Genomic DNA, 19114 nt, shown 5'->3' on the forward strand with positions numbered 1-19114 from the left:
AAAAGGTAATGCCATGCTTATTAATACTACTAGGTCAAGCTAAAAATGTTTTGATTCTAGCTTTAACAGTTACACAAGTGCACACTACCTAAATCCACACCATAAGAACAAGAGTAAATTGCATAACAGGATGGTATCAACCTGGCCACAAATTAAGAAAGAAATTAAGACAAAACACAAAAATTAAAAGCTACACTACAAGATTGTAAAGCTCATGTCAACTTAAAACTAAACACAACAATACAGAACACAGAAGGATAAAACAAAAATCCAGCAAACATTAAAATGGATTTATATCTTAAAACAAAATTTTCTTACTTTTTTTATAATAAAGAAAATCAACAAAAGACATTTTGGTAATTTTTTTCCATTGCAATAAGGCTAATTAGAGAAAGTAACACCAAAAAATATGAAACAGACCAACAGGAAATATAATGCATGAAAATAATAAATACAGGGATTCAACCAAAGGAAATGAAGTCCTTAATCCAATGCGTTAAGGTGCATAGTGTTCTCATCAATATTCTCCAGTCTAAACATTCTTTATATATACAGATCAGCTTACAAGACAAGTGATAGCTCTTTTCATTTCAAAGTTTAAAGGATTATTCATATGATATTTAATACTTAAATTTTATTTTTTGATGAAGGCTTGAAGCCTTTCAAACAGTGATATATAAACCTACCCTTTTTGGCCATAAAAATACTTTCCACAACAAAATTCATTAGATTACAATATATAAAAAGAAAATCAAGTAATGAAAAGCATTAGCACATTTCTTTCAACTTATATACAGCTATGGAACATCACAAACTAGAAAACAAAACTGATCTGTAGGTTGGTTCTGTAACAAGCTCATAAATAAATGGGCTCTTAGAACCTTCTAATGTGCATTAGGACACGTGAAAATGTACACCCTTAGCCGGGGATGATGTTTCTGTAAATTTTATAAAATCCATACCAAACTTTTACATATATGATGGCATTGTTCTCATAGCAATTTATGCAGTATTTTTCATAAAGCTATATTTGGTGTGTTTAACTTTCCAATTTCCAACCTTTCTAAACAAGCTCTGCAGACACATTCCAGGTACATGCCTCTTAATGGCATGATTGAGTCAGGAATGATCTGCAATGCACTTGGTATGATTTGCATCACTTAAAAAATCATCTAATAAGTAAAGTGTAACTGAATAGATAAATATGTACTATATAATTAACACCACCAAGCCGTCAGCAAGCAGGCCATCTCTAGGAACAAACATGTAGTTCCCCACTAAACTTTCACACAGCAAGGCATCAGGAATAGACACAGCAGCAATGAAGGGTAACGACTTCAAGCCCTCCAGTTACCAAGCAGTCTAATTAAATTGCCATCCTCAAAGGGGAAGGGCATACCGGTATGTATTTGGCTCATTCCATAAATAGTTTGTGGGTAATGTAAGAAAGCCTGCTGCCCACAAGGCTTGATGCTTGGATACACTATCAAAAAACGGCCCATAAAACCAACCACAAATGGATTATTGTGCTATCCTAATAAAATCCTAAAACTTGGTGACTTGAGCATGAAATAACCTTGGATGCATAAAAACAAAATCACAAAAAAGGAATAATAGAAAAGATGTGCTCCTTAAATGGTTGTATTTAAGGACCCCAGCTACAAGGAAACCCAAAATCAATGCCAATATTCCATCGATGGCAAAGGCAAGGCGTCTTCGATAGCCTACCCAAATGTAACAAGGAGGAGAGATGTGTTTAACCTTCATTAACAGTGCGCTTTTATAACATTGGCATGATATTCACTCCAGAGAAGCCCAAATAAGCAATGTTTCCTCTGTAAGGAATGAAAGGAAATCACTGAATTTGCTGGAAACTGTAAATCACAGAACCTATTTTTTTTTTTATATATTTTGACACAGAAGGTTAAATAAACAAATCTGTGATAATAAACTTCACACAGTAATAATGTAATATTTATCTAGAACAAAATAATTTAACTCTGCAGTATCAACAATTGACAATAATAAAATGGGAATTATGTATGCCAAATGCACTGTCCAGACTTGCTCCCAAGACAAACCATGAAGAGCAAGCCTATTTTTAAAAATGTTTCTTAGTCCCATATTAATTATTATTGTTTTTTCAGTTCCTTTCCGACAGTATAGGTAACTATCTTGTTCCAGTCTATCTTAGTACGTGTAACTGGCAGCTGGCGACGCAAGGCCTTGAATGTTGTGTCCGACATAGTTTGATAATTTTCACTTATGGCTGTCTGATATTCACTTTCTGCACTTTCCATAAATTCCACAAGCTCACGGGCCGTTTCCTCTTCACCCTAAAATGAAATTATATACATAAGTTGACTAAAGAAAACAAGAATTAACACTTTAGTATACCTGAAAAAGTGACATGGAACTTCCTGTTTACAAAAATTCAAAATGGTGAAACAATCAAATGAATATTTCTTATTTAATGTAATTTTTAAATCATATCACAATACAGTTCTGTAGTCCAATACTTCATAGACTACTGAACAAAATATCACTAAAAAATACAGCCAAGTACAATGAGGAAGAGTCAGCTCCCTTTTACACAGATAAAAGATTCCACTGAGATCTCAAAAGATTAAGGCTAGGACATATAATGAAACGGGATGAGCGACAGTCAAATAGTAGTAGATACAGAAGTAGCTGGATGAAGACTCAAGAGGAAGGCTCAGGAAATCACTCACACAAAAGAAAAGGGCACAGATGAAGTTCTGGATCAGGCATTATGTTTGGCAGGCAGAAGACAGTAAAGGGAATGTTTCTCAGCTAACACCAAGGAATGTTTGGCAGGCAGAAGACAGTAAAGGGAATGTTTCTCAGCTAACACCAAGGAATGTTTGGCAGGCAGAAGACAGTAAAGGGAATGTTTCTCAGCTAACACCAAGGAATGTTTGGCAGGCAGAAGACAGTAAAGGGAATGTTTCTCAGCTAACACCAAGGAATGTTTGGCAGGCAGAAGACAGTAAAGGGAATGTTTCTCAGCTAACACCAAGGAAGGAAAAGCAGATATAAAAATGTGTGGGATGACAATTTTGAGGTTCACATCAACTGAAAAAGTTATAAGCCCAAACCTTTTATAAAAGTTTATATACCTGTGATGCGGTTTATTTTGAAATTCAACGTAAAAACATTATCAAAATACAATACTTGTACCAATACCGTACTGTACTGAAATGTAATAAATATACCAATGATACAGTATGACTTTGCATTATAAGTTCATATTCCTATCATTTTTTGTAAAGAAACAGATTCATAATGGATTTCTCCTTTGGCAGCTCAAGAAAAAAAATGTGATAATATGAAATCATGTTCATTGTTAATAAACTTAACTTAACACTTAAAATATTGTACTAACCTTAAAAATATTTAGTTTACTGTTACCAAATTGAGGTTTTAAGGTGCCTTACTTACTCGGTTGTTGTATTGACTCTTACATTTTTTATCCAAAGTTAGCACTTTTGTCTTTAAAAACTTAAGACTGGTTAGATTGGGAGTTGGAATATATTAAGTTTCTAAATATGCTATAAGATCCTCTTACTGGTGTGGTAAATGGATGAGGGGTGCTAGATGGTTCATAACTGTGGCTAAAGAAGTGAGTGAAGAGTGGAAGATTAGAGTAGGATCATGGAATGTTGGTACCCTAGCAGGATGGAGAGGGGGTGCTAAATGTTCTGTGTGTACAAAATACTAGGTGGAAGGGGGAAAGGAACCACTTAATTACTGTGTTTCACAGACAGAAGAGTAGGAGTTATATTTAGTAGTAAGTGGAGAGAGAAAGTGAATTAATAAAATGAGTTAGGGATAGGCTTACAATAGTAATGGAAAGAATTGTCTATGTAATTCAACATCTTCACCTTAGATGGGTTGCAAGGAGCAAGAGTATATGAGCTTCTGAAAAAGTTGAGAAACATGCCAAGTGCCATTATTAAAATACTGAAGACGGATCTGTGATGTACAAGGATAAAACCAGCGAAAAATAAATTAAAAACACTTTGGCCCAGGTTGGCGCTTGGCATGTTTCTTGACTGAAAGTCTCATATCTAGATAGGGAAGAACTGGTCACAGCAATCTGAAAGGTAGAGGCTGGAGACAAATAATCATAGGAGTAGATATAAATGGTAGAAGTACGCAAAGTAGACAAGCATCTCAGGAGGTTCATGGAGGCCGTGGATTTGGAGTAAGGAATGAAGATGGAGAACATGTACTGGAAATGGCACAGAGTTTCACATTAGCCTTTATGATCAGCTGTTTTATAAAGGTAGACTGTCATTTGGTAACATATGAAACTGGTGGAATACAGAGCCAGACAGATTACCTTATCTTTAAGAGTTTCACATTAGCCTCTATGATCAGCTGGTTTGCAAAAGCAGACTGTCATCTGGTAACATAGGCAAATGGTGAAATACAGAGCCATATGGCTTACCTTATGTTTAAGAGGGAAAACAAAAGCAATGTTGTAAATTTTAAGGTAATTCTTGGTTATGCATGTGCAACACAACATAGGTTGCTAGTGATGGATATTACCATGAGCTACAGAAAACCCATCAAAAGACTGAAGAGATCAAGCAATAAAATGTGGGATCTTAAAGGAGAGTAGCAGGACATATAGGAGATAAACATCCAGTAGGAATAAATTCCAGAGAGGATGGAATTGGTATAGCAGAAAATACTTAGAATGATATGAGAACATGTGTAAAAGTTGCAAAAGAAGCAGTAGGGCAAACTAGTGGCTATGGGGTGTCAAAAAGGGGAGATTGGTGGTGGTGGAATAGAGGTGCTAGAATAAGTTAAGCACAGGTGCTAGAATAAGTTAAGAACAAGTCTAGGGCTTCCAAGGACTGGAATGTGAGACAAGTGGAAGGTGCCAAGGAATGATATACAGAAGAGATGAGAGATACTTAGATGTTAGGCACTGCCATTGGAAGAGCTACAGTGGAGTTGTACAGAGGGTTAAGAACAAAGGAAGGTGAAAAGGATATTTTTCAGAATATCAAATGTAAAGAAAAAGCAAAGACAAGATCTGTGTCAGCCTGGTGTCATCAAAGATAAAGAAAATATGTTGCTTAAGGATGATAACATAAAGACAGTTAGAATACTAGATAATCTTTTAAACACAGAAAATGAAAGGGATTCTGGGGAAGGTGGGATCTATTTACTTGCAGATGACCCAGTGATTATGGCATAGACTGAAGAAGAATTGCAAAAAAGGGTAGGAGAGTGGCAGGGAGCTCTTGAATGGGGGGAGGGGTTATCAAGGTAAATGCGGGTAAAACTGAGGTTATGGTGTCCAGCAAGCATGGAGATGATGGGTTATTTGAGTAAAATAGAAGGGGGTTAGACTTAAAACATTGTGAGAATTCCAAATGCTGAGGATCTACTTTAAGCCAGGAGAATGGGTGTGAAGTAGAAATTGAAAGTAAATAAAAGTAGCTGGGGGAAAATAGAGGGAGGTGGCAGGGGTGGTGTTCGACAAAAGAATGCTAATTAAACTGCAAATAAAGATCTATTGCAGTGAAAAGTGTATGATTCAGAAACATGGGCATTAAGCAGGAAGGAGGAACAAAAGCTGGAATAAACAGAAATGAGAATGCAGAGGTGGATTATGAGGGTCTTGTAGCATAAGAGTTTGGAAAATGACAAAATCAGAAGAAATGCTGGAGTGGTAAAGATTACTGTTACGATAAGAGAGTCAAGACTGCAATGCAGTCTATTAAGGGGAGCGTTTGACAAAAAAATCGAAAAATCAAAATTTTCTGAGATATTTTATATATGGCATCATACATATCCTGACTATCTTCTCAGAAAGTTTTATTAAAAAATTCGCCATAGTTTAGGAGTTATAAACAAAAACAGTAACCCTATCATAGACAAAATTACATTTTTTCGTATAATGTAATGATAATGTCAGTATATCGGTATTAATTTCCTTTTAGCTATGAAATAATAATATCTAAATGCGTTATATGGCAACCCTGTGGACCTAGTACGCATCAGCGAAAGCCAGGAATGCCGCAGGGCAGGCAGTGACGTCAGACAGTCAGTCAGTAGCAGCTCAGAGCTTGACTAAGTAAGACGTCGCTGCCCAACCTGAGCCGTGTTTGACACTCGCTTCATCTAGCTTCATTTAGCGAAGTTATATTACTTTGCAAGTCTATTGTTATATATTTTGGCTTTTCAAATATGTCATAAAAACATCAAACTGTGTAACAGCAAGCAAATAAATACACAGAGAAGCAAAAAATATTGTATATCTCAAAACTAAAGTTATCGACATTCAAATGCATCTCCTCCATAATGAATGCACCGATCTCAATGAAACAAAAAGCAAACGAAAGCTAAATAAATTGTCTACAAACAAATAGAGAGTTTTTTTCATTTTGTCCCTCAAAAATTTTGGGGGAATTTTTTCTAAAAAAATCAATCAAAGTTTCTTCAAAAACGAAAAATATTCATAAAAAAAGAAAAAAATTGAAAAAATGCTCTCTTACTTTGTTCTAATATATAATATCTGTCTACCAAGTAAATTTGAGCTCTTAGTTTGCAGAAGTTATGGAGGAGATGCATTTTGAAAAATTTTTGGGGGTGGGGTTACCAGCTAATGGGGGGGCGGAAGACGAAAATTATGGTTACAGTCCTTTGCCCTATACAAAAATAAACCCAGGCACAAAATTTGAAACTGATTCATTAAAAAACACGGGAGTTATTAGCAAAAAACGATTTTATCAAACGCTCCTCATATCGTTATAAAACTTTGAAGGCCGATATCTCAAAACTAAAGTTATCGACATTCAAACTGCATCTCCTCCATAACGAATGCACCGATCTCAATAAAACAAAAAGCAAATGAAAGCTAAATAAATTGTCTACAAACAAAAGAGTTTTTTTTCATTTTGTCCTCGAAAATTTTTGGGAATTTTTTCCAAAAAATCAATCAAAGTTTTTCAAAAAACAAAAATATTCAAAAAAAGAAAAAAATTGAAAAAACGCACTCTTACTTTGTTCTAATATATAATATCTGTCTACCATGTAAATTTGAGCTCTTAGTTTGCAGAAGTTATGGAGGAGATGCATTTTGAAAAATTTTTGGGGGTGGGGTTACCAGCTAATGGGGGCGGAAGACGAAAATTATGGTTACAGTCCTTTGCCCTATACAAAAATAAACCCAGGCACAAAATTTGAAACTGATTCATTAAAAAACACAGGAGTTATTAACGAAAAACGGTTTTATCAAACGCTCCCCTTAAGTAAGTTTTGTAAAAACATGCTTAATACCCTGATTAACATAGCATAGTCTGCACATTCAGCCTGTCAAGTTTCTACCATATGGCCAAACTGCAAAGGTGACAAGGTAATCTGTAACACCATGCAATTTACTGCAAATTTACTTGATAAGGCTCCAGCATTAACTCTGGTTTGAAAGAGAAAGGAAAAATGGAAATAAAAAAGTTACTAACAGACTAAAGAAACCAAGCTAAACCAGTAGTGGGATTTTCTTGGAGTAAAACATTTAATGAAGTTGTAGCAATGGATGTGGGAGAGATAGAAGAGAGAAAATTCTTGGTAATGGTAGATATGGCAACGAGTTATTGTCAGGCTTTTGGATAAAAGACAAGAAACCAGAAACTATTATAAAGACGCTTTTTGATGAGCATTTTGCTATATTTGGAGCACCTTCTAAAATATTATCAAAATGAAAAAGTAAGGAGGATGGCAGACAGATGTAATAATAAAGGCAGAGATAGATGGAATATTAAAGTATTGGCCACAGGATCTGAATCTCCATGGAGCAACGGAATATGTGAAAGAGGGTAGGCATAATCAAAGAAAGCTTAAGAACGATGAAAGATGATGATGAAGTGGATTGGTCCATGCATTAAGATGGGTAGTGAGTGCTAGGAACTGCTTAATAAATAATGGTGGTTTCTCCCCTAACCAATTTGTATTTGGAAAAAACTGTTCTTTGCCAAATTTAATGGGAGAAGAAAGTTCAAATCCTGCCAGCAGAGAGACAGGTATGGAAGACAGCATAGTAAGAGATACACTGAATGCAATACATAAGGCCACAGAAGTGTTAATCAAAAATGAGTCTTAAAATAAGAAACGCTTTAAACAAAAATGTCACGAGAACATAAATTTAAAGAAGCAGTAATGGAAGATGAGGTATTCTATGAGAGAAAATGAAAATGAATGGAGAGGACCTGCTCAGGTAGTGGGAGCATCGGGTAAAACGGTAGTGGTTAAACATGGGGATTCTCTAAGAGAAGTAGCTAGAATACAACTTACTAGGATTCAAAAACTAAGAGAAGTAGCTAGAATACAAGTTACTAGGATTCAAAAACTAAGAGAAGAAGCTAGAATACAAGTTACTAGGATTCAAAAACTAAGAGAAGTAGCTAGAATACAAGTTACTAGGATTCAAAGACTATCACCAGAAAAAGAAAAGATACCTAAAATGTGCATCAAAGGAAGGGAATACAGATGGGGAAGAAGGAAAGATGATAATGGGCTGGAAAAGGAATGCAGGTATAGAAGAGGCTATAAAAGAGATTTGGCAGAGGAAACACTGCAAGATGAAGGGGAAAGTGAGGTAACATAATGCGAGTTAAGAGAAGAGATACACAAATTCAAAAAGGGAAATAGAGTTAGAGCTATAAACAAAAATACAGGACAAGTAGAAGAATGGACTATATTAAGTCTTGCAGGAAAAAGATCAAGCAAATCTTGGGCTGACTTGTACAATCACAGTCAGGTGACAAGGAATGGGTTAACTCAAGAGATTATAGTCATGTAGAAAAAGTTGAAGAAGAATAGGTTTTGCTAGGATTAAAAAATAGAAGCATAACTGAAGCTAAAAAAAGAACTGCAAAGTTGGAGAGAAAACAAGGTATATGAGGAGGTAAATGACGTTGGACAAAAAGCTATATCTACAAGATGGATAGTAACTGAAAAGGTATAAGCAGGGGGGTGGGGAAAGGATATGTAAAGCAAGATTGGTAGCTAGAGATTTTGAAGAAGAAATGACCACATGGAAAAAAGATGCTCCTGCTTGCAATGCCAAACTTTTAAAATTTTGTTTGACAGTAATAAATTGAAAGATTGGAATTGTTATACGTTAGATGTAAAAACTGCATGTCTACAATGTCATGAAATATAACGAAAGGTATATTTGAAACCATCTAGAGAAGATGGTTGGGGTGGATTATGGAAATTGAAGAAAACTGTTTATGGGCTCCAGGATGCAGCAAAGGCACAGTATTGTAAGGTGCTAAAAATGGTGGAGCTTAGAAGTGAGAGAAGTATATTAGAACATAATATATTCTTTTGGAGGAAAGACAAAAAATTGAATGGTACTTTATGTACACATGTATATGATTTTTGCTATGGAGGACCTGAAGGATTTTCAAAGAAAGCAATTGGGAAATTGAAAGGGAAACTGCAAGTAGGAGAACAAGAAAGTAAAAGTTTTAAGTATATCGGAGTAATAGTAGAGCATAAGGAAAATATAATTTGTCTTACTCAGTGGCAGTATATAAATTCTATAAGAGAACCAGAAGCTAGAAAATTTACGATAATAGAGTATTAGGGCAAAAGGAGTTAACAGAATACAGATCAGTGGTAAGCCAGTTGAATTGGGTATTGCTACATACCATGACAGAAATATCATATGATGTCAGTGAATTAAGTAGAGCTTTTAAAGAAGGAACAACTCAAGATATGAAAAAGCTGATTAAAATAATGAGAAAAACTAAGAGCATAATGGGAAAAGTGATAATACGTGAGTTAGAAGAAGAAAAGATTTATTGGGAAGCCTATGCAGAGGCTTCACTTGGGAACAATACGTAGAGGGTAAAGAATTGGAGAACAATGGAGAGTACAGGGGATTAGGATAAGAACCGAGGTTGGAGGGGCAGGAGAAGGAGACAAGTGGGATTGTGTGTCCGTTTTAGAAGTTTAATCAATATTTTATTTTTATTTTCTGCATTAGTGAAATGGTATGGGCATTACAAAATGTATAAAAAGCATGTTTAATTTTATAAGATGTTTTAATAGCAAAACATTCTTTATGTTTAAAAGTATCTGTTCATGTTGTGACGTCATACGAAGTGATGTCATAGGACGACAAATGGCGGGAACAAAATGTAAACAAATGCAGGCGGGAGTGATGAAAACACTGTGGTATGGTAGAGAGAGCTCTCTAATGGTTAGGTTGTCAATTTTGTGTTGTAAGTCTGTTTTGTGGTTTTTTTGTAGTCGTAAGCTGCATTATAAAAGAAGAACAATGTGAACAGGTGGGTGGGTTGCATAATTGTAGCATTTTTGGAAGGGTTAGGCTAGAAAAACTTTCAGTATATACTTACCAAGTAATTACATTGCTATTAGTTTCACTCGCTCAGCAACTAAAATTTTGAAGTTCGGGCCACGCTATTTTGTTTGGCTAGGTGACTAACACCACCCACTTTCAGGGTAAGAGAGGAACAACCAGCAAAATGATTCAATTGGTTTACGCCATTATGTTCATGCGAGGGGAGGAGGGGGGGCTCCAATTATGTAATTACTTGGTACGTATATATAAAACTTCAGTTTATTATAAAAATTTTATTTTTATATAAGTAACTTACCAAGTAATTATATTGCTAATTCCCACATTGACAGGAGGTGGAATGCATGAACAAACCTATCCCAAAACATTAGGAATGGTAATGAATTTGAGAACAGAACAGAGTGCTAGCATTATAATTACCTGGTAAGTGAGCTGCTGCACGAAGGTACTGCCACTATTTGGTGCTCGCCTTATCATATAGTGGCATGGTGGTATAACCGAGGATTGCCTACTTTATTAGTGGGTACCTTGTAACAAGGATGATTCCAACTGCTGACTTGAGTAATTGTGTTGCCCCTGCCCAGGGCACAGTACAGAACATACAACCATAAAATCATCATCACCTAATACCATCAAAAGATTTAAAAACCACTACCCAGCCATGAAGGAATGGAGGGCACTCCAATGCACAGTAACCCCAGGCTTCCCTAAAAACTCAACAACCTTATTTCAAGACGAAGAAAGAAAGGAAGGAATGCTTCCTACACTTCCTCCCCCGACACCATGCCAGCCACCGAAAATGGACCCAATGCACTGCAATTATCGTAAACTGTTTCAATTACCTTCAAATAATGTGATGCAAACACTGACTTGGATTTCCAAAAAGTTGCTTGAAATATGGAGGAGAGAGACAAATTATGCTTGAATGCCAAAGAAGTGGCTACAGCTCTGGTTTCATGAGCCTTCACTTTACACAAGGGAAAAGCCTCATCCCCAATCAAAGAAAGGGCTTCCGAGATGAGGTCTCTAAGGAAGAATGCCAGGGTATTCTTCGAAAGTGGCCCAGAAGGGTTTTAACTAAACATCATAATGCCCTCAATAGTCCATGTATTTTCTCTATCCTGTGACGATCAAGTGTTAAGAGCTCTCACAGGACACAATGCTCTCTCTTCCTCATTTTGACCTACAATTTCAGGCAAACTTTTATTAACAAAGGAATGAGGCCCAGGCTTAGAAAAGGGACTCGTTTTTGGCTAAAAATCCCAAGGAAAAGGAACAGACAGCATTCCCTTGCAAGAAGCCTACTCTTCTGTCTATTGCATGGACCTCACTGACCTGTTTGGCAGTCACTAAAGTAACAAGAAAAAGGTTCTTCCTAGTTAATTCTCAGAGAAATTGAGTGCATAGGCTCAAATTGGGGGCCCAGACAATCACTTAAGAACCACGTCTAGGTTCCATGGCACTACTGCTACCACCTCCTGTCTCGGAAGACAGAGCTTAACATGGCCCTACAGCCCTTGATTGCTGAAGCTGACAGGTTTCTATCGGTCTTCAGATATAGCAAAAAGTCTGCTATTTCAGCTATAGATGTCTGAGAAGACGACACTCTGTGCCTTCTGCACCAGTCTCCAAAAACTGTCTACTTAGCCTGATATACTCTATCAGAAGACTGCCACCTGCATCTGGCAATAGCTTGCAAAGCTGATCATGAAAACCCCTTTTTTCTAAGGACTTTCCTGATAGTTTGTAGTCTGTCAGGGTCAGAGTAGACAACCCCTGATGAAACTGTGAGAAGTGGGCTTGTTTTAGGAGATGAGGTTTTTGAGGTAGCAGTCTTGGAAAGTCTGCCAGGAGGTCAAGAATGAATGAATGAATGAATATAGAATTTAGGCAAAAGGCCTAGCGCCGGGACCTATGAGGTCATTCAGCGCTGAAAAGGAAATTGAAAGTAGAAAGGTTTGAAAGGTGTAACAGGAGGAAAACCTTGCAGTTGCACTAAGAAACAATTGTTAAAAGAGGGTGTATAGCAAGATGGAAGAGAATATGATTGGAGGTGCAGTAAAAGGAATGAAAGGGGTTGCAGCTAGGGGACGAAGGAACGCTGCAAAGAACCTTAAGTAATTGCTACAGTGCACCGCTTGAGGTGCACTGACGGCAATACCCCCTACGGGAAGGAGGTCGAGAAGATTCGGGAACCATTCTTTTCTTGGCCAAAAGGGAGACACTAGAATCATTGACAGATTTTGATGGGACTGGAACTTGTTTATCACCTGCCTCACCATACTGAGAGGGGGGGAAGGCATAGAGGTGTTTGTTCGATCAGTCCTGAAGCATGGCATCAGTTGCCCATGCTAAAGGATCCAGGACTGGCGAGCAACAAAGGGAGGCGATGGTTCCTGGAAGTCGCGAACACGTCTGTGAATGGAGTCCCCCCCACAACTTCCGTAGATCTGAACATACCTGCGGATCCAGTGTCCATTCTGTGGGTAACACTTGTTTCTGGTGACTCAATTTGTACGCCAGAATGTTGAGCTTCCCTTGAATGAAGCGGTTAGAAGCTTGACCTGAAATTGTTCTGCCCAAAGCAGAAGATCCCTTGCTGTCTTGTAAAGGGAGAAAGTGTGTTCCCCCTTAGTTCTGATGTATGACAGGGCAATTCTACTGTTGGAGTGCACTGCCACTGTCCTGTTGCACACTTCTTCCTTGAAAAAGTGCAACCCCAGATGAGATGCCTTTAGTTCTTTGACATTTATATGCCACTTTCTTTGCTCCAGGGACCAAGTCCCATGACAGGGCAATTGTACTGTCGGAGTGCACTGCCACTGTCTTGTTGCACACTTCTTCCTTGAAAAAGTGCAACCCCAGATGAACTGCCTTCAGTTCTTTGACATTTATATGCCACTTTCTTTGCTCCAGGGACCAAGTCCCTGAAACTTCCTTGCTCCCTAGCAGAGCTCCCCAACCTAGATTCGACGCGTCTAGGTAGAAGTCTAGGTTAGGGTTCAACGGAAGGAAAAATTTCCCTTGTGACAACCTTTCTTCTAAGCTCCACCAGAGCAACCTTTCTTCTAAGCTCCACCAGAGCAGGTCTTCTTGTAACTCAGGGGTCACCCAGGACACGAATGAGTCTCGATATTTCTTCCTGTCCCAGCTGATTCTTAAAAAGTATTGAAGCAGTCTCATTTGTAGTCTTCCAAGAAGAATGAACTGTTCTATGGATGATAACGTCCCCAGGAGGCTCATCCATTCTTTGGCGGAGCACTGATCTTGAAGAAACCTGCTCACTGTCTTCCGGCAAGACTATATTCTTTTTGGGGAGGGAGAAACCCAAAAATTCTGAGTCTATTATCATCCCTAAATAGTGAATCCACTGTGAAGGAATTAGCTGAGACTTCTGTAAGTTGATCATCAATCCCAGATCCTGGGCCAGGAGAAGGGTCCTTTGAAGGTCCTCCAAACTTTTCTTTCTCTTGATTGGGCCCACAGGAGCCAATTGGCCAGATCGAGGGAGATCTTCATTCCCATCCGATAGAGCCACTTCGCTAGGGGGGGGGGAGAACTCTGGTAAACACTTGTGGTGCCATCAATAAACCGAAACACAGAGAGCGGAACTAGAAAAAACTGTCCCGTACATGAACCTCAGAAACTTCCTTCATTCCTGATGTATTGGAATGTGGAAGTTATTGATGTCATCTAGTCTCCCTGGGGAATGGATGACAAGACGGTTTGATCTGTCTCCATCCTGAACACTGTCTTTTGTATGAAGACACTCAGGGCGCTGACGTAGAGGACGGGCCTCCAGCCCCCTGACGCCTTGGGCACCACAAACAGGCGGTTGTAGAATCCCAGAGAGTTCATCTACTAATCTACTAGTTCTATCGCCCCGTTCTTGATAGGGGACGATACTACTTCTGAGAGGGCCGAAGACTTCTTTGAGCCTTCAGAGTAGGCTGTCAAAGCTACTGGAGTGCTGACTAAAGGAGGCTTTACTTTGAAGGGGATGGTATAACCTTCCCTTGGGACACTGATAATCCAAGGTTCCACTCCTCTTTCTCTCCACTTTTCCCAGAAGAGAAGGAGCCTAGCTCCTACAGAAGTCCAGAGCATGAAATTCTCAGTTGCGAGAGACGGATCAGGTTGAGGATTTTTTAATGGCTCTCGGGACAAATCTGCCAGAAGACTGAGATCTACAGAAAGATCCCTGTCTGCTGCCACGAAAGGGACGCATCTGCAGAGGAGAGACTGTCCTGGAAGCATGAACGGGCGCTTCTTTAGGCCACCTAGAAGATTGGGCAAGAAGGTCTTGGGTGCTCTTCTTCTTTAGATCTGAAGGAATCACAAGAACTGTGGCCTGCAGGAACAAGTGGTGACGGTCCAGTGGGGAAAACAAAAGTGCCAACTTCTGTGAGGGAGTTACCCCCTTAGAGGTGTAGGAACACCACAGTTTCCTCTTTTTAAGGACTCCCATTGTGTAAAGGGAAACTAACTCCTAGGAACCATCCCTGATCCCTTTGTCAATGAACGAGAGAACTCCCAGCCAGTCAGAGGCATGATCTTCAGGAACAACAGGGCAGTCCTTAATCTTACGGGCTAGGGAGCCCACGGCCCAGTCAAGGAAACTCAAAACCTCAAATCCTTTAAAGTTCTTAAGAAGGTGGACGAGTTCCGACGAACTGAACATAATCTTCGCTGACACAAAACCAGATCTGCGAGCAGAATCCCCCCTGGGAGGAGGCAGAAACTCCCAGGGAAGGAAATTCCCTGATAGCATAAGATAACTGTCTCCTCTTACACAATCTCCAAGGGGAAAGCTGAAGATGGCTCTACCCTGGTCCCTCTTCTCCGCTAGCCATCCATCAATATCACTGAAGGCTTTCTTAGCAGAAGAAAAAAGCACTAATTTGGGCAGCCTCAAAGAATCAGAAGACTGGGCCTCCATAAGAAAAGCAGAGGAGGGTAAAGGTGCTGCAGGGGAAAAGAAACTCGGGAAGGCAGCAAGAAGATACCTTAACAAAGACGCATAAGCTAAAGGAGACAAAGACAAAAGAAGGAGCCTGGCTCTTACAGAAGTTCGGAGGATGAAATTCTCACTTGCGAGAGACAGATCAGGTTGAGGATTTTTTAATGGCTTGAGACGAACCTGCCGGAAGGGAGAGATCTAGAGAAAGATCTCTGTCTGCTGCCATGAAAGGGACACGTCTGCAGAGGAGACACTATCCTAGCGGCATGAGCGGGTACCTGTTTAGGCCCCCCCTAGAAGATTGGGCAAGAAGGTCTTGGGGAAGAAGGACGTGCATCTTGAGAAAGAACCTCTTCCTCCTTGTCCAAGGATAATACAGGATAGAAAGCCAAGTCCATAGTTTGGGGGGCTGATGGAGCCTTCCTGAGTAGGCTCAAAATACTGTCGAGCTTGCTCTGAATTGGGTCCACAATGGTGGATGCTTGCGTGCTAGAAGTGGGTAAAACCCGAAGTACGGGAGACTGATGCACGGAAGAAGGTGCTGGAAGTTTAACTGGTTGAGAATCACCCACAGCAGTCAGTCCCGAAGCACCGACAGCAGAAGCATGACGATTGGTGGGAGGGTGCTCAAGTGCCAATGGGAGCTCTGTCGCTGAAGGGAGCTTGGGCGCCGTTGGGCACTTTCTCCCTGCTGGACATCCATGAATCACTGAGTGGTCAGGCAATGGTGGGTGCTTGGGCGCTCTGACACAGAAGGGCAAGCAGGCGCCAACAAGCGCTTACACGATTTTGGGCGCTCGGACGAAACTGGGCATTTGGCACTCAAGGAAGCTTCAGAAACTGCAGGGCGCTCAAGAGCCAGAGGAGTATCGGACGCTCAGAAGATGATGCTTTAGAAGAGGAGCGCTTGGAAGCTGCACTCTGACTCTCCACCAAGGGAGGTACGTAAGGAAAATGCTCTGGGCTGTCCCAGTGACTGCACAACAGAAGAGGACTGCATATAGGCTCATTGAATCTCTTACATGGCACTAAAAACGCGACACATCACCTGCACGCCTTTTCAAAGTCGAACTTGAGTCTGACATTTTGCAAACAAGTCAACTACAGTCACAATCAATACATAAGGTATAAGTCCGACTGACCAAGAGTATTTCTCATGTGCCATCTTCCAGTCAGTGAGTAAAATTAAATAAGGACTAAGCAACTAATTCATTTAATTCAGTATGATTAACTGTAGACAATTTTGCCTATATAAAACCTCTATCTCACCACTGCCTTGGAGGGGAACCACTTGAATTTTTTTCTTGTCCAAGTGCTGCCAAAACTTCTTCAATTCCAGGTGCGGGACTGGTCAGAGTTAATCGTCGCCCAAGGCGAACTGAACATCTGCGTTCTGCCATCTTGAAACTTCAGCCATGCTGCCCGCATTGCCATGTAGGCAGAACGATCCCAACGCCACTAAGAGGAGGAAAGACATAATTCCCGAAAGTTATAAAGGGTCTTGGAGAGAGATGCTCGGTCTTAGAATTGCTCGGACACTGCCAGAGGACGGATGTCCTACCCCTTGCTCCATTAAACTGCCTATACTAACATGTGGCTGGCAGTAAGCAAATTAACTTTTACTGTGAAATTAGTCACTTGCCCTCCCTCTCGCTGGCCCCCATAAGAAGAAAACTTCAGCTCCTAAGTAAGGTAAAGTGCCGGGTTTAAGGTCTTTTTCATCAGTCATGTCCTATTCGTCTATATTTTTCTGCTTTTTTTTCATAGTGCAATATACCTACAGTGAGGCCTGTACTGCTTTTTATATTTGTGCCATTTAATTTGCGAAGCATTGACGAGAAGTGTAACGTATATAGTAAAAATATTCAAGTTACTGGAATTGAGTTCAGTCTAGGTATCTTCTATGCAATTCCTCGATTCCTTCATTACAGTGCTATTTTCGGTTGAGTAACCATAAGTGTTTCGATTACAGATTAGGAGTTAGTCAGCTGTGGATCTTTGCATCATCTTGTGTGTGTAGTGGCCCCCACTACATTGTTTGCCACACCCTTTGAAGTGGGCACCCCAACATGTTTCCTCCAGCAAATCCCCAGTCATTTGCTCTTCATCTTATTACACCAGAATTACGCTACCATTCTTCTGATATGTGTTTTCTTTTGTAAATACAATTAAGTTAAACCCCAGGGTTTACCTAATCACTCTCCTCTTGAAGTAGGGCTTCAGCCATATTTTGATGTTCATAGTTTTAGCTAACCTCAAGGCCAGAGTCCAATTTTTTTGTTGTACTTAATGTAAGTTGTGTAATATCTTTAGTATACTAGTATACCCCACTGATCTACCAAGAACCCAGCTTAAAACTATAACACCAAGTTGTCACAACAATGATAAAACAATCTAACTCTATCTAAGAATGCCAAAAGGCTATGAAAGCAAGAATGCTTCACCAAAACGATAAAAAGATAATCGGAAATGACGAATTCCAAAATCAGAGCTGCTGCTAAAAGCTGGTGTACAGCCATCAGTCAGCGAAGCAAATTGAATCCTTTTGCTAATTGTTCCTCTCTCATGCCGAAAGTGGGTGGGGTTAATCACCTGGCAAAACAAAATAGCGCAACCCGCCAAATTCAAAATTTTAGCTGAAGAGTGAGTGAAACTAATAGCACTGTAATTAACTGGTAAGTTACTTATATAAAACTACCTTTTTATTCTCTAAGCATTCTATCAATTTCATTTGCCAACCTACTGAGAATAAACATATTGAATATTCCTGTCACAACCAACTCGAGTGTTCCGCCTCTATAGTTACTGTATCGCCTTCTTTGATACCTTTACTATGACTTGCAATTTCCAAATGTCTAGTCAGTATACTGTAGTTTCACTTTAAAAACTATGAATTCACTCATTAATAATTCTGTGGGCTACCCTAACACCAATGCCTCTGCCCAAATACAAGGGTCTCTCAGCATAATCTTGTTTTTCTAGATAATTCTGTCTCCTCTTGCACTTCAACTTCACTTTGTAGATTTTAGTTGAAACATTCTACTTTGAATTCATGTCCTTTAAGAAATTTTTCTTTAAGTACCGTCTGCTTTTGTAGTTTCTAGAACAGCAATTACATTGTTTCTACATCAGCAAATCTATCCACACATTTATTTGCAAAGCATCTCAGATGTTCATATTCAAGAAGCTTTACATAAATTTTCATAATAAAATTTATTTGGATATTTACCTACTTTTTAAAGATAACTTACATCTTTGCACTAGTGAGGTGCAGTCAGCATTCAAATTACAATTAGAATGCTTGGCTGAACCAGATAGAATGTCTAGTTCACCTGTTCTCCACCAGGTGGGTCTGAAATGATTTTGTTCTTGTCATAATTCTTCTTGACATCCCACTACGAAAAGGGAAGCAAGGCAAGTTTTACTTTAGCAGTAAGAAAGAATCCAAATAATGAATTTTATAAAGAATTTGCAAAAAATTTGGTAATTCGCAGATTTTTTTTTTGATAAATATTTGCTAATTACTGTATTTTTGTTATTTTACAAAAAAAACCATTACTAATTTTCCAATATTAATATTAATGTCAACACGGCAAAATATCAAAATTTTTTAATGCATATTACAGTGCCTCCCCTTTTAAACATTTCACATTTCCGTGTTTCATTTTGTTGCAAATTTTTGTGAACACATTATTCGGAAACCACTGGCGCTGCCTCCAAAGAGGCAGAAGTGCCAGAAACCACTGGTTCAGCCTCCAAAGGGGCAGAGTGCCAGAAACCAC

The 19114-nt window shown here is 39.1% G+C and overlaps 1 protein-coding gene across 2 annotated transcripts in view; it reads right to left on the bottom strand.

Annotated features, from left to right (window-relative positions):
- Window positions 1-276: 276 nt before the first annotated feature.
- cpa (F-actin-capping protein subunit alpha) overlaps window positions 277-19114 on the bottom strand; it is a 77946-nt gene continuing 59108 nt past the window's right edge. For both annotated transcript variants that reach the window (XM_067134436.1, XM_067134437.1), the window contains exon 6: window positions 277-2336. In XM_067134436.1, the coding sequence (XP_066990537.1) occupies window positions 2133-2336 (204 nt within the window). In that variant the 3' untranslated portion in view covers window positions 277-2132. The remainder of the gene's footprint in view (window positions 2337-19114) is intronic.

This window comes from Macrobrachium rosenbergii, chromosome 36, assembly GCF_040412425.1.
Source record: "Macrobrachium rosenbergii isolate ZJJX-2024 chromosome 36, ASM4041242v1, whole genome shotgun sequence".
NCBI lineage: Eukaryota > Metazoa > Arthropoda > Malacostraca > Decapoda > Palaemonidae > Macrobrachium > Macrobrachium rosenbergii.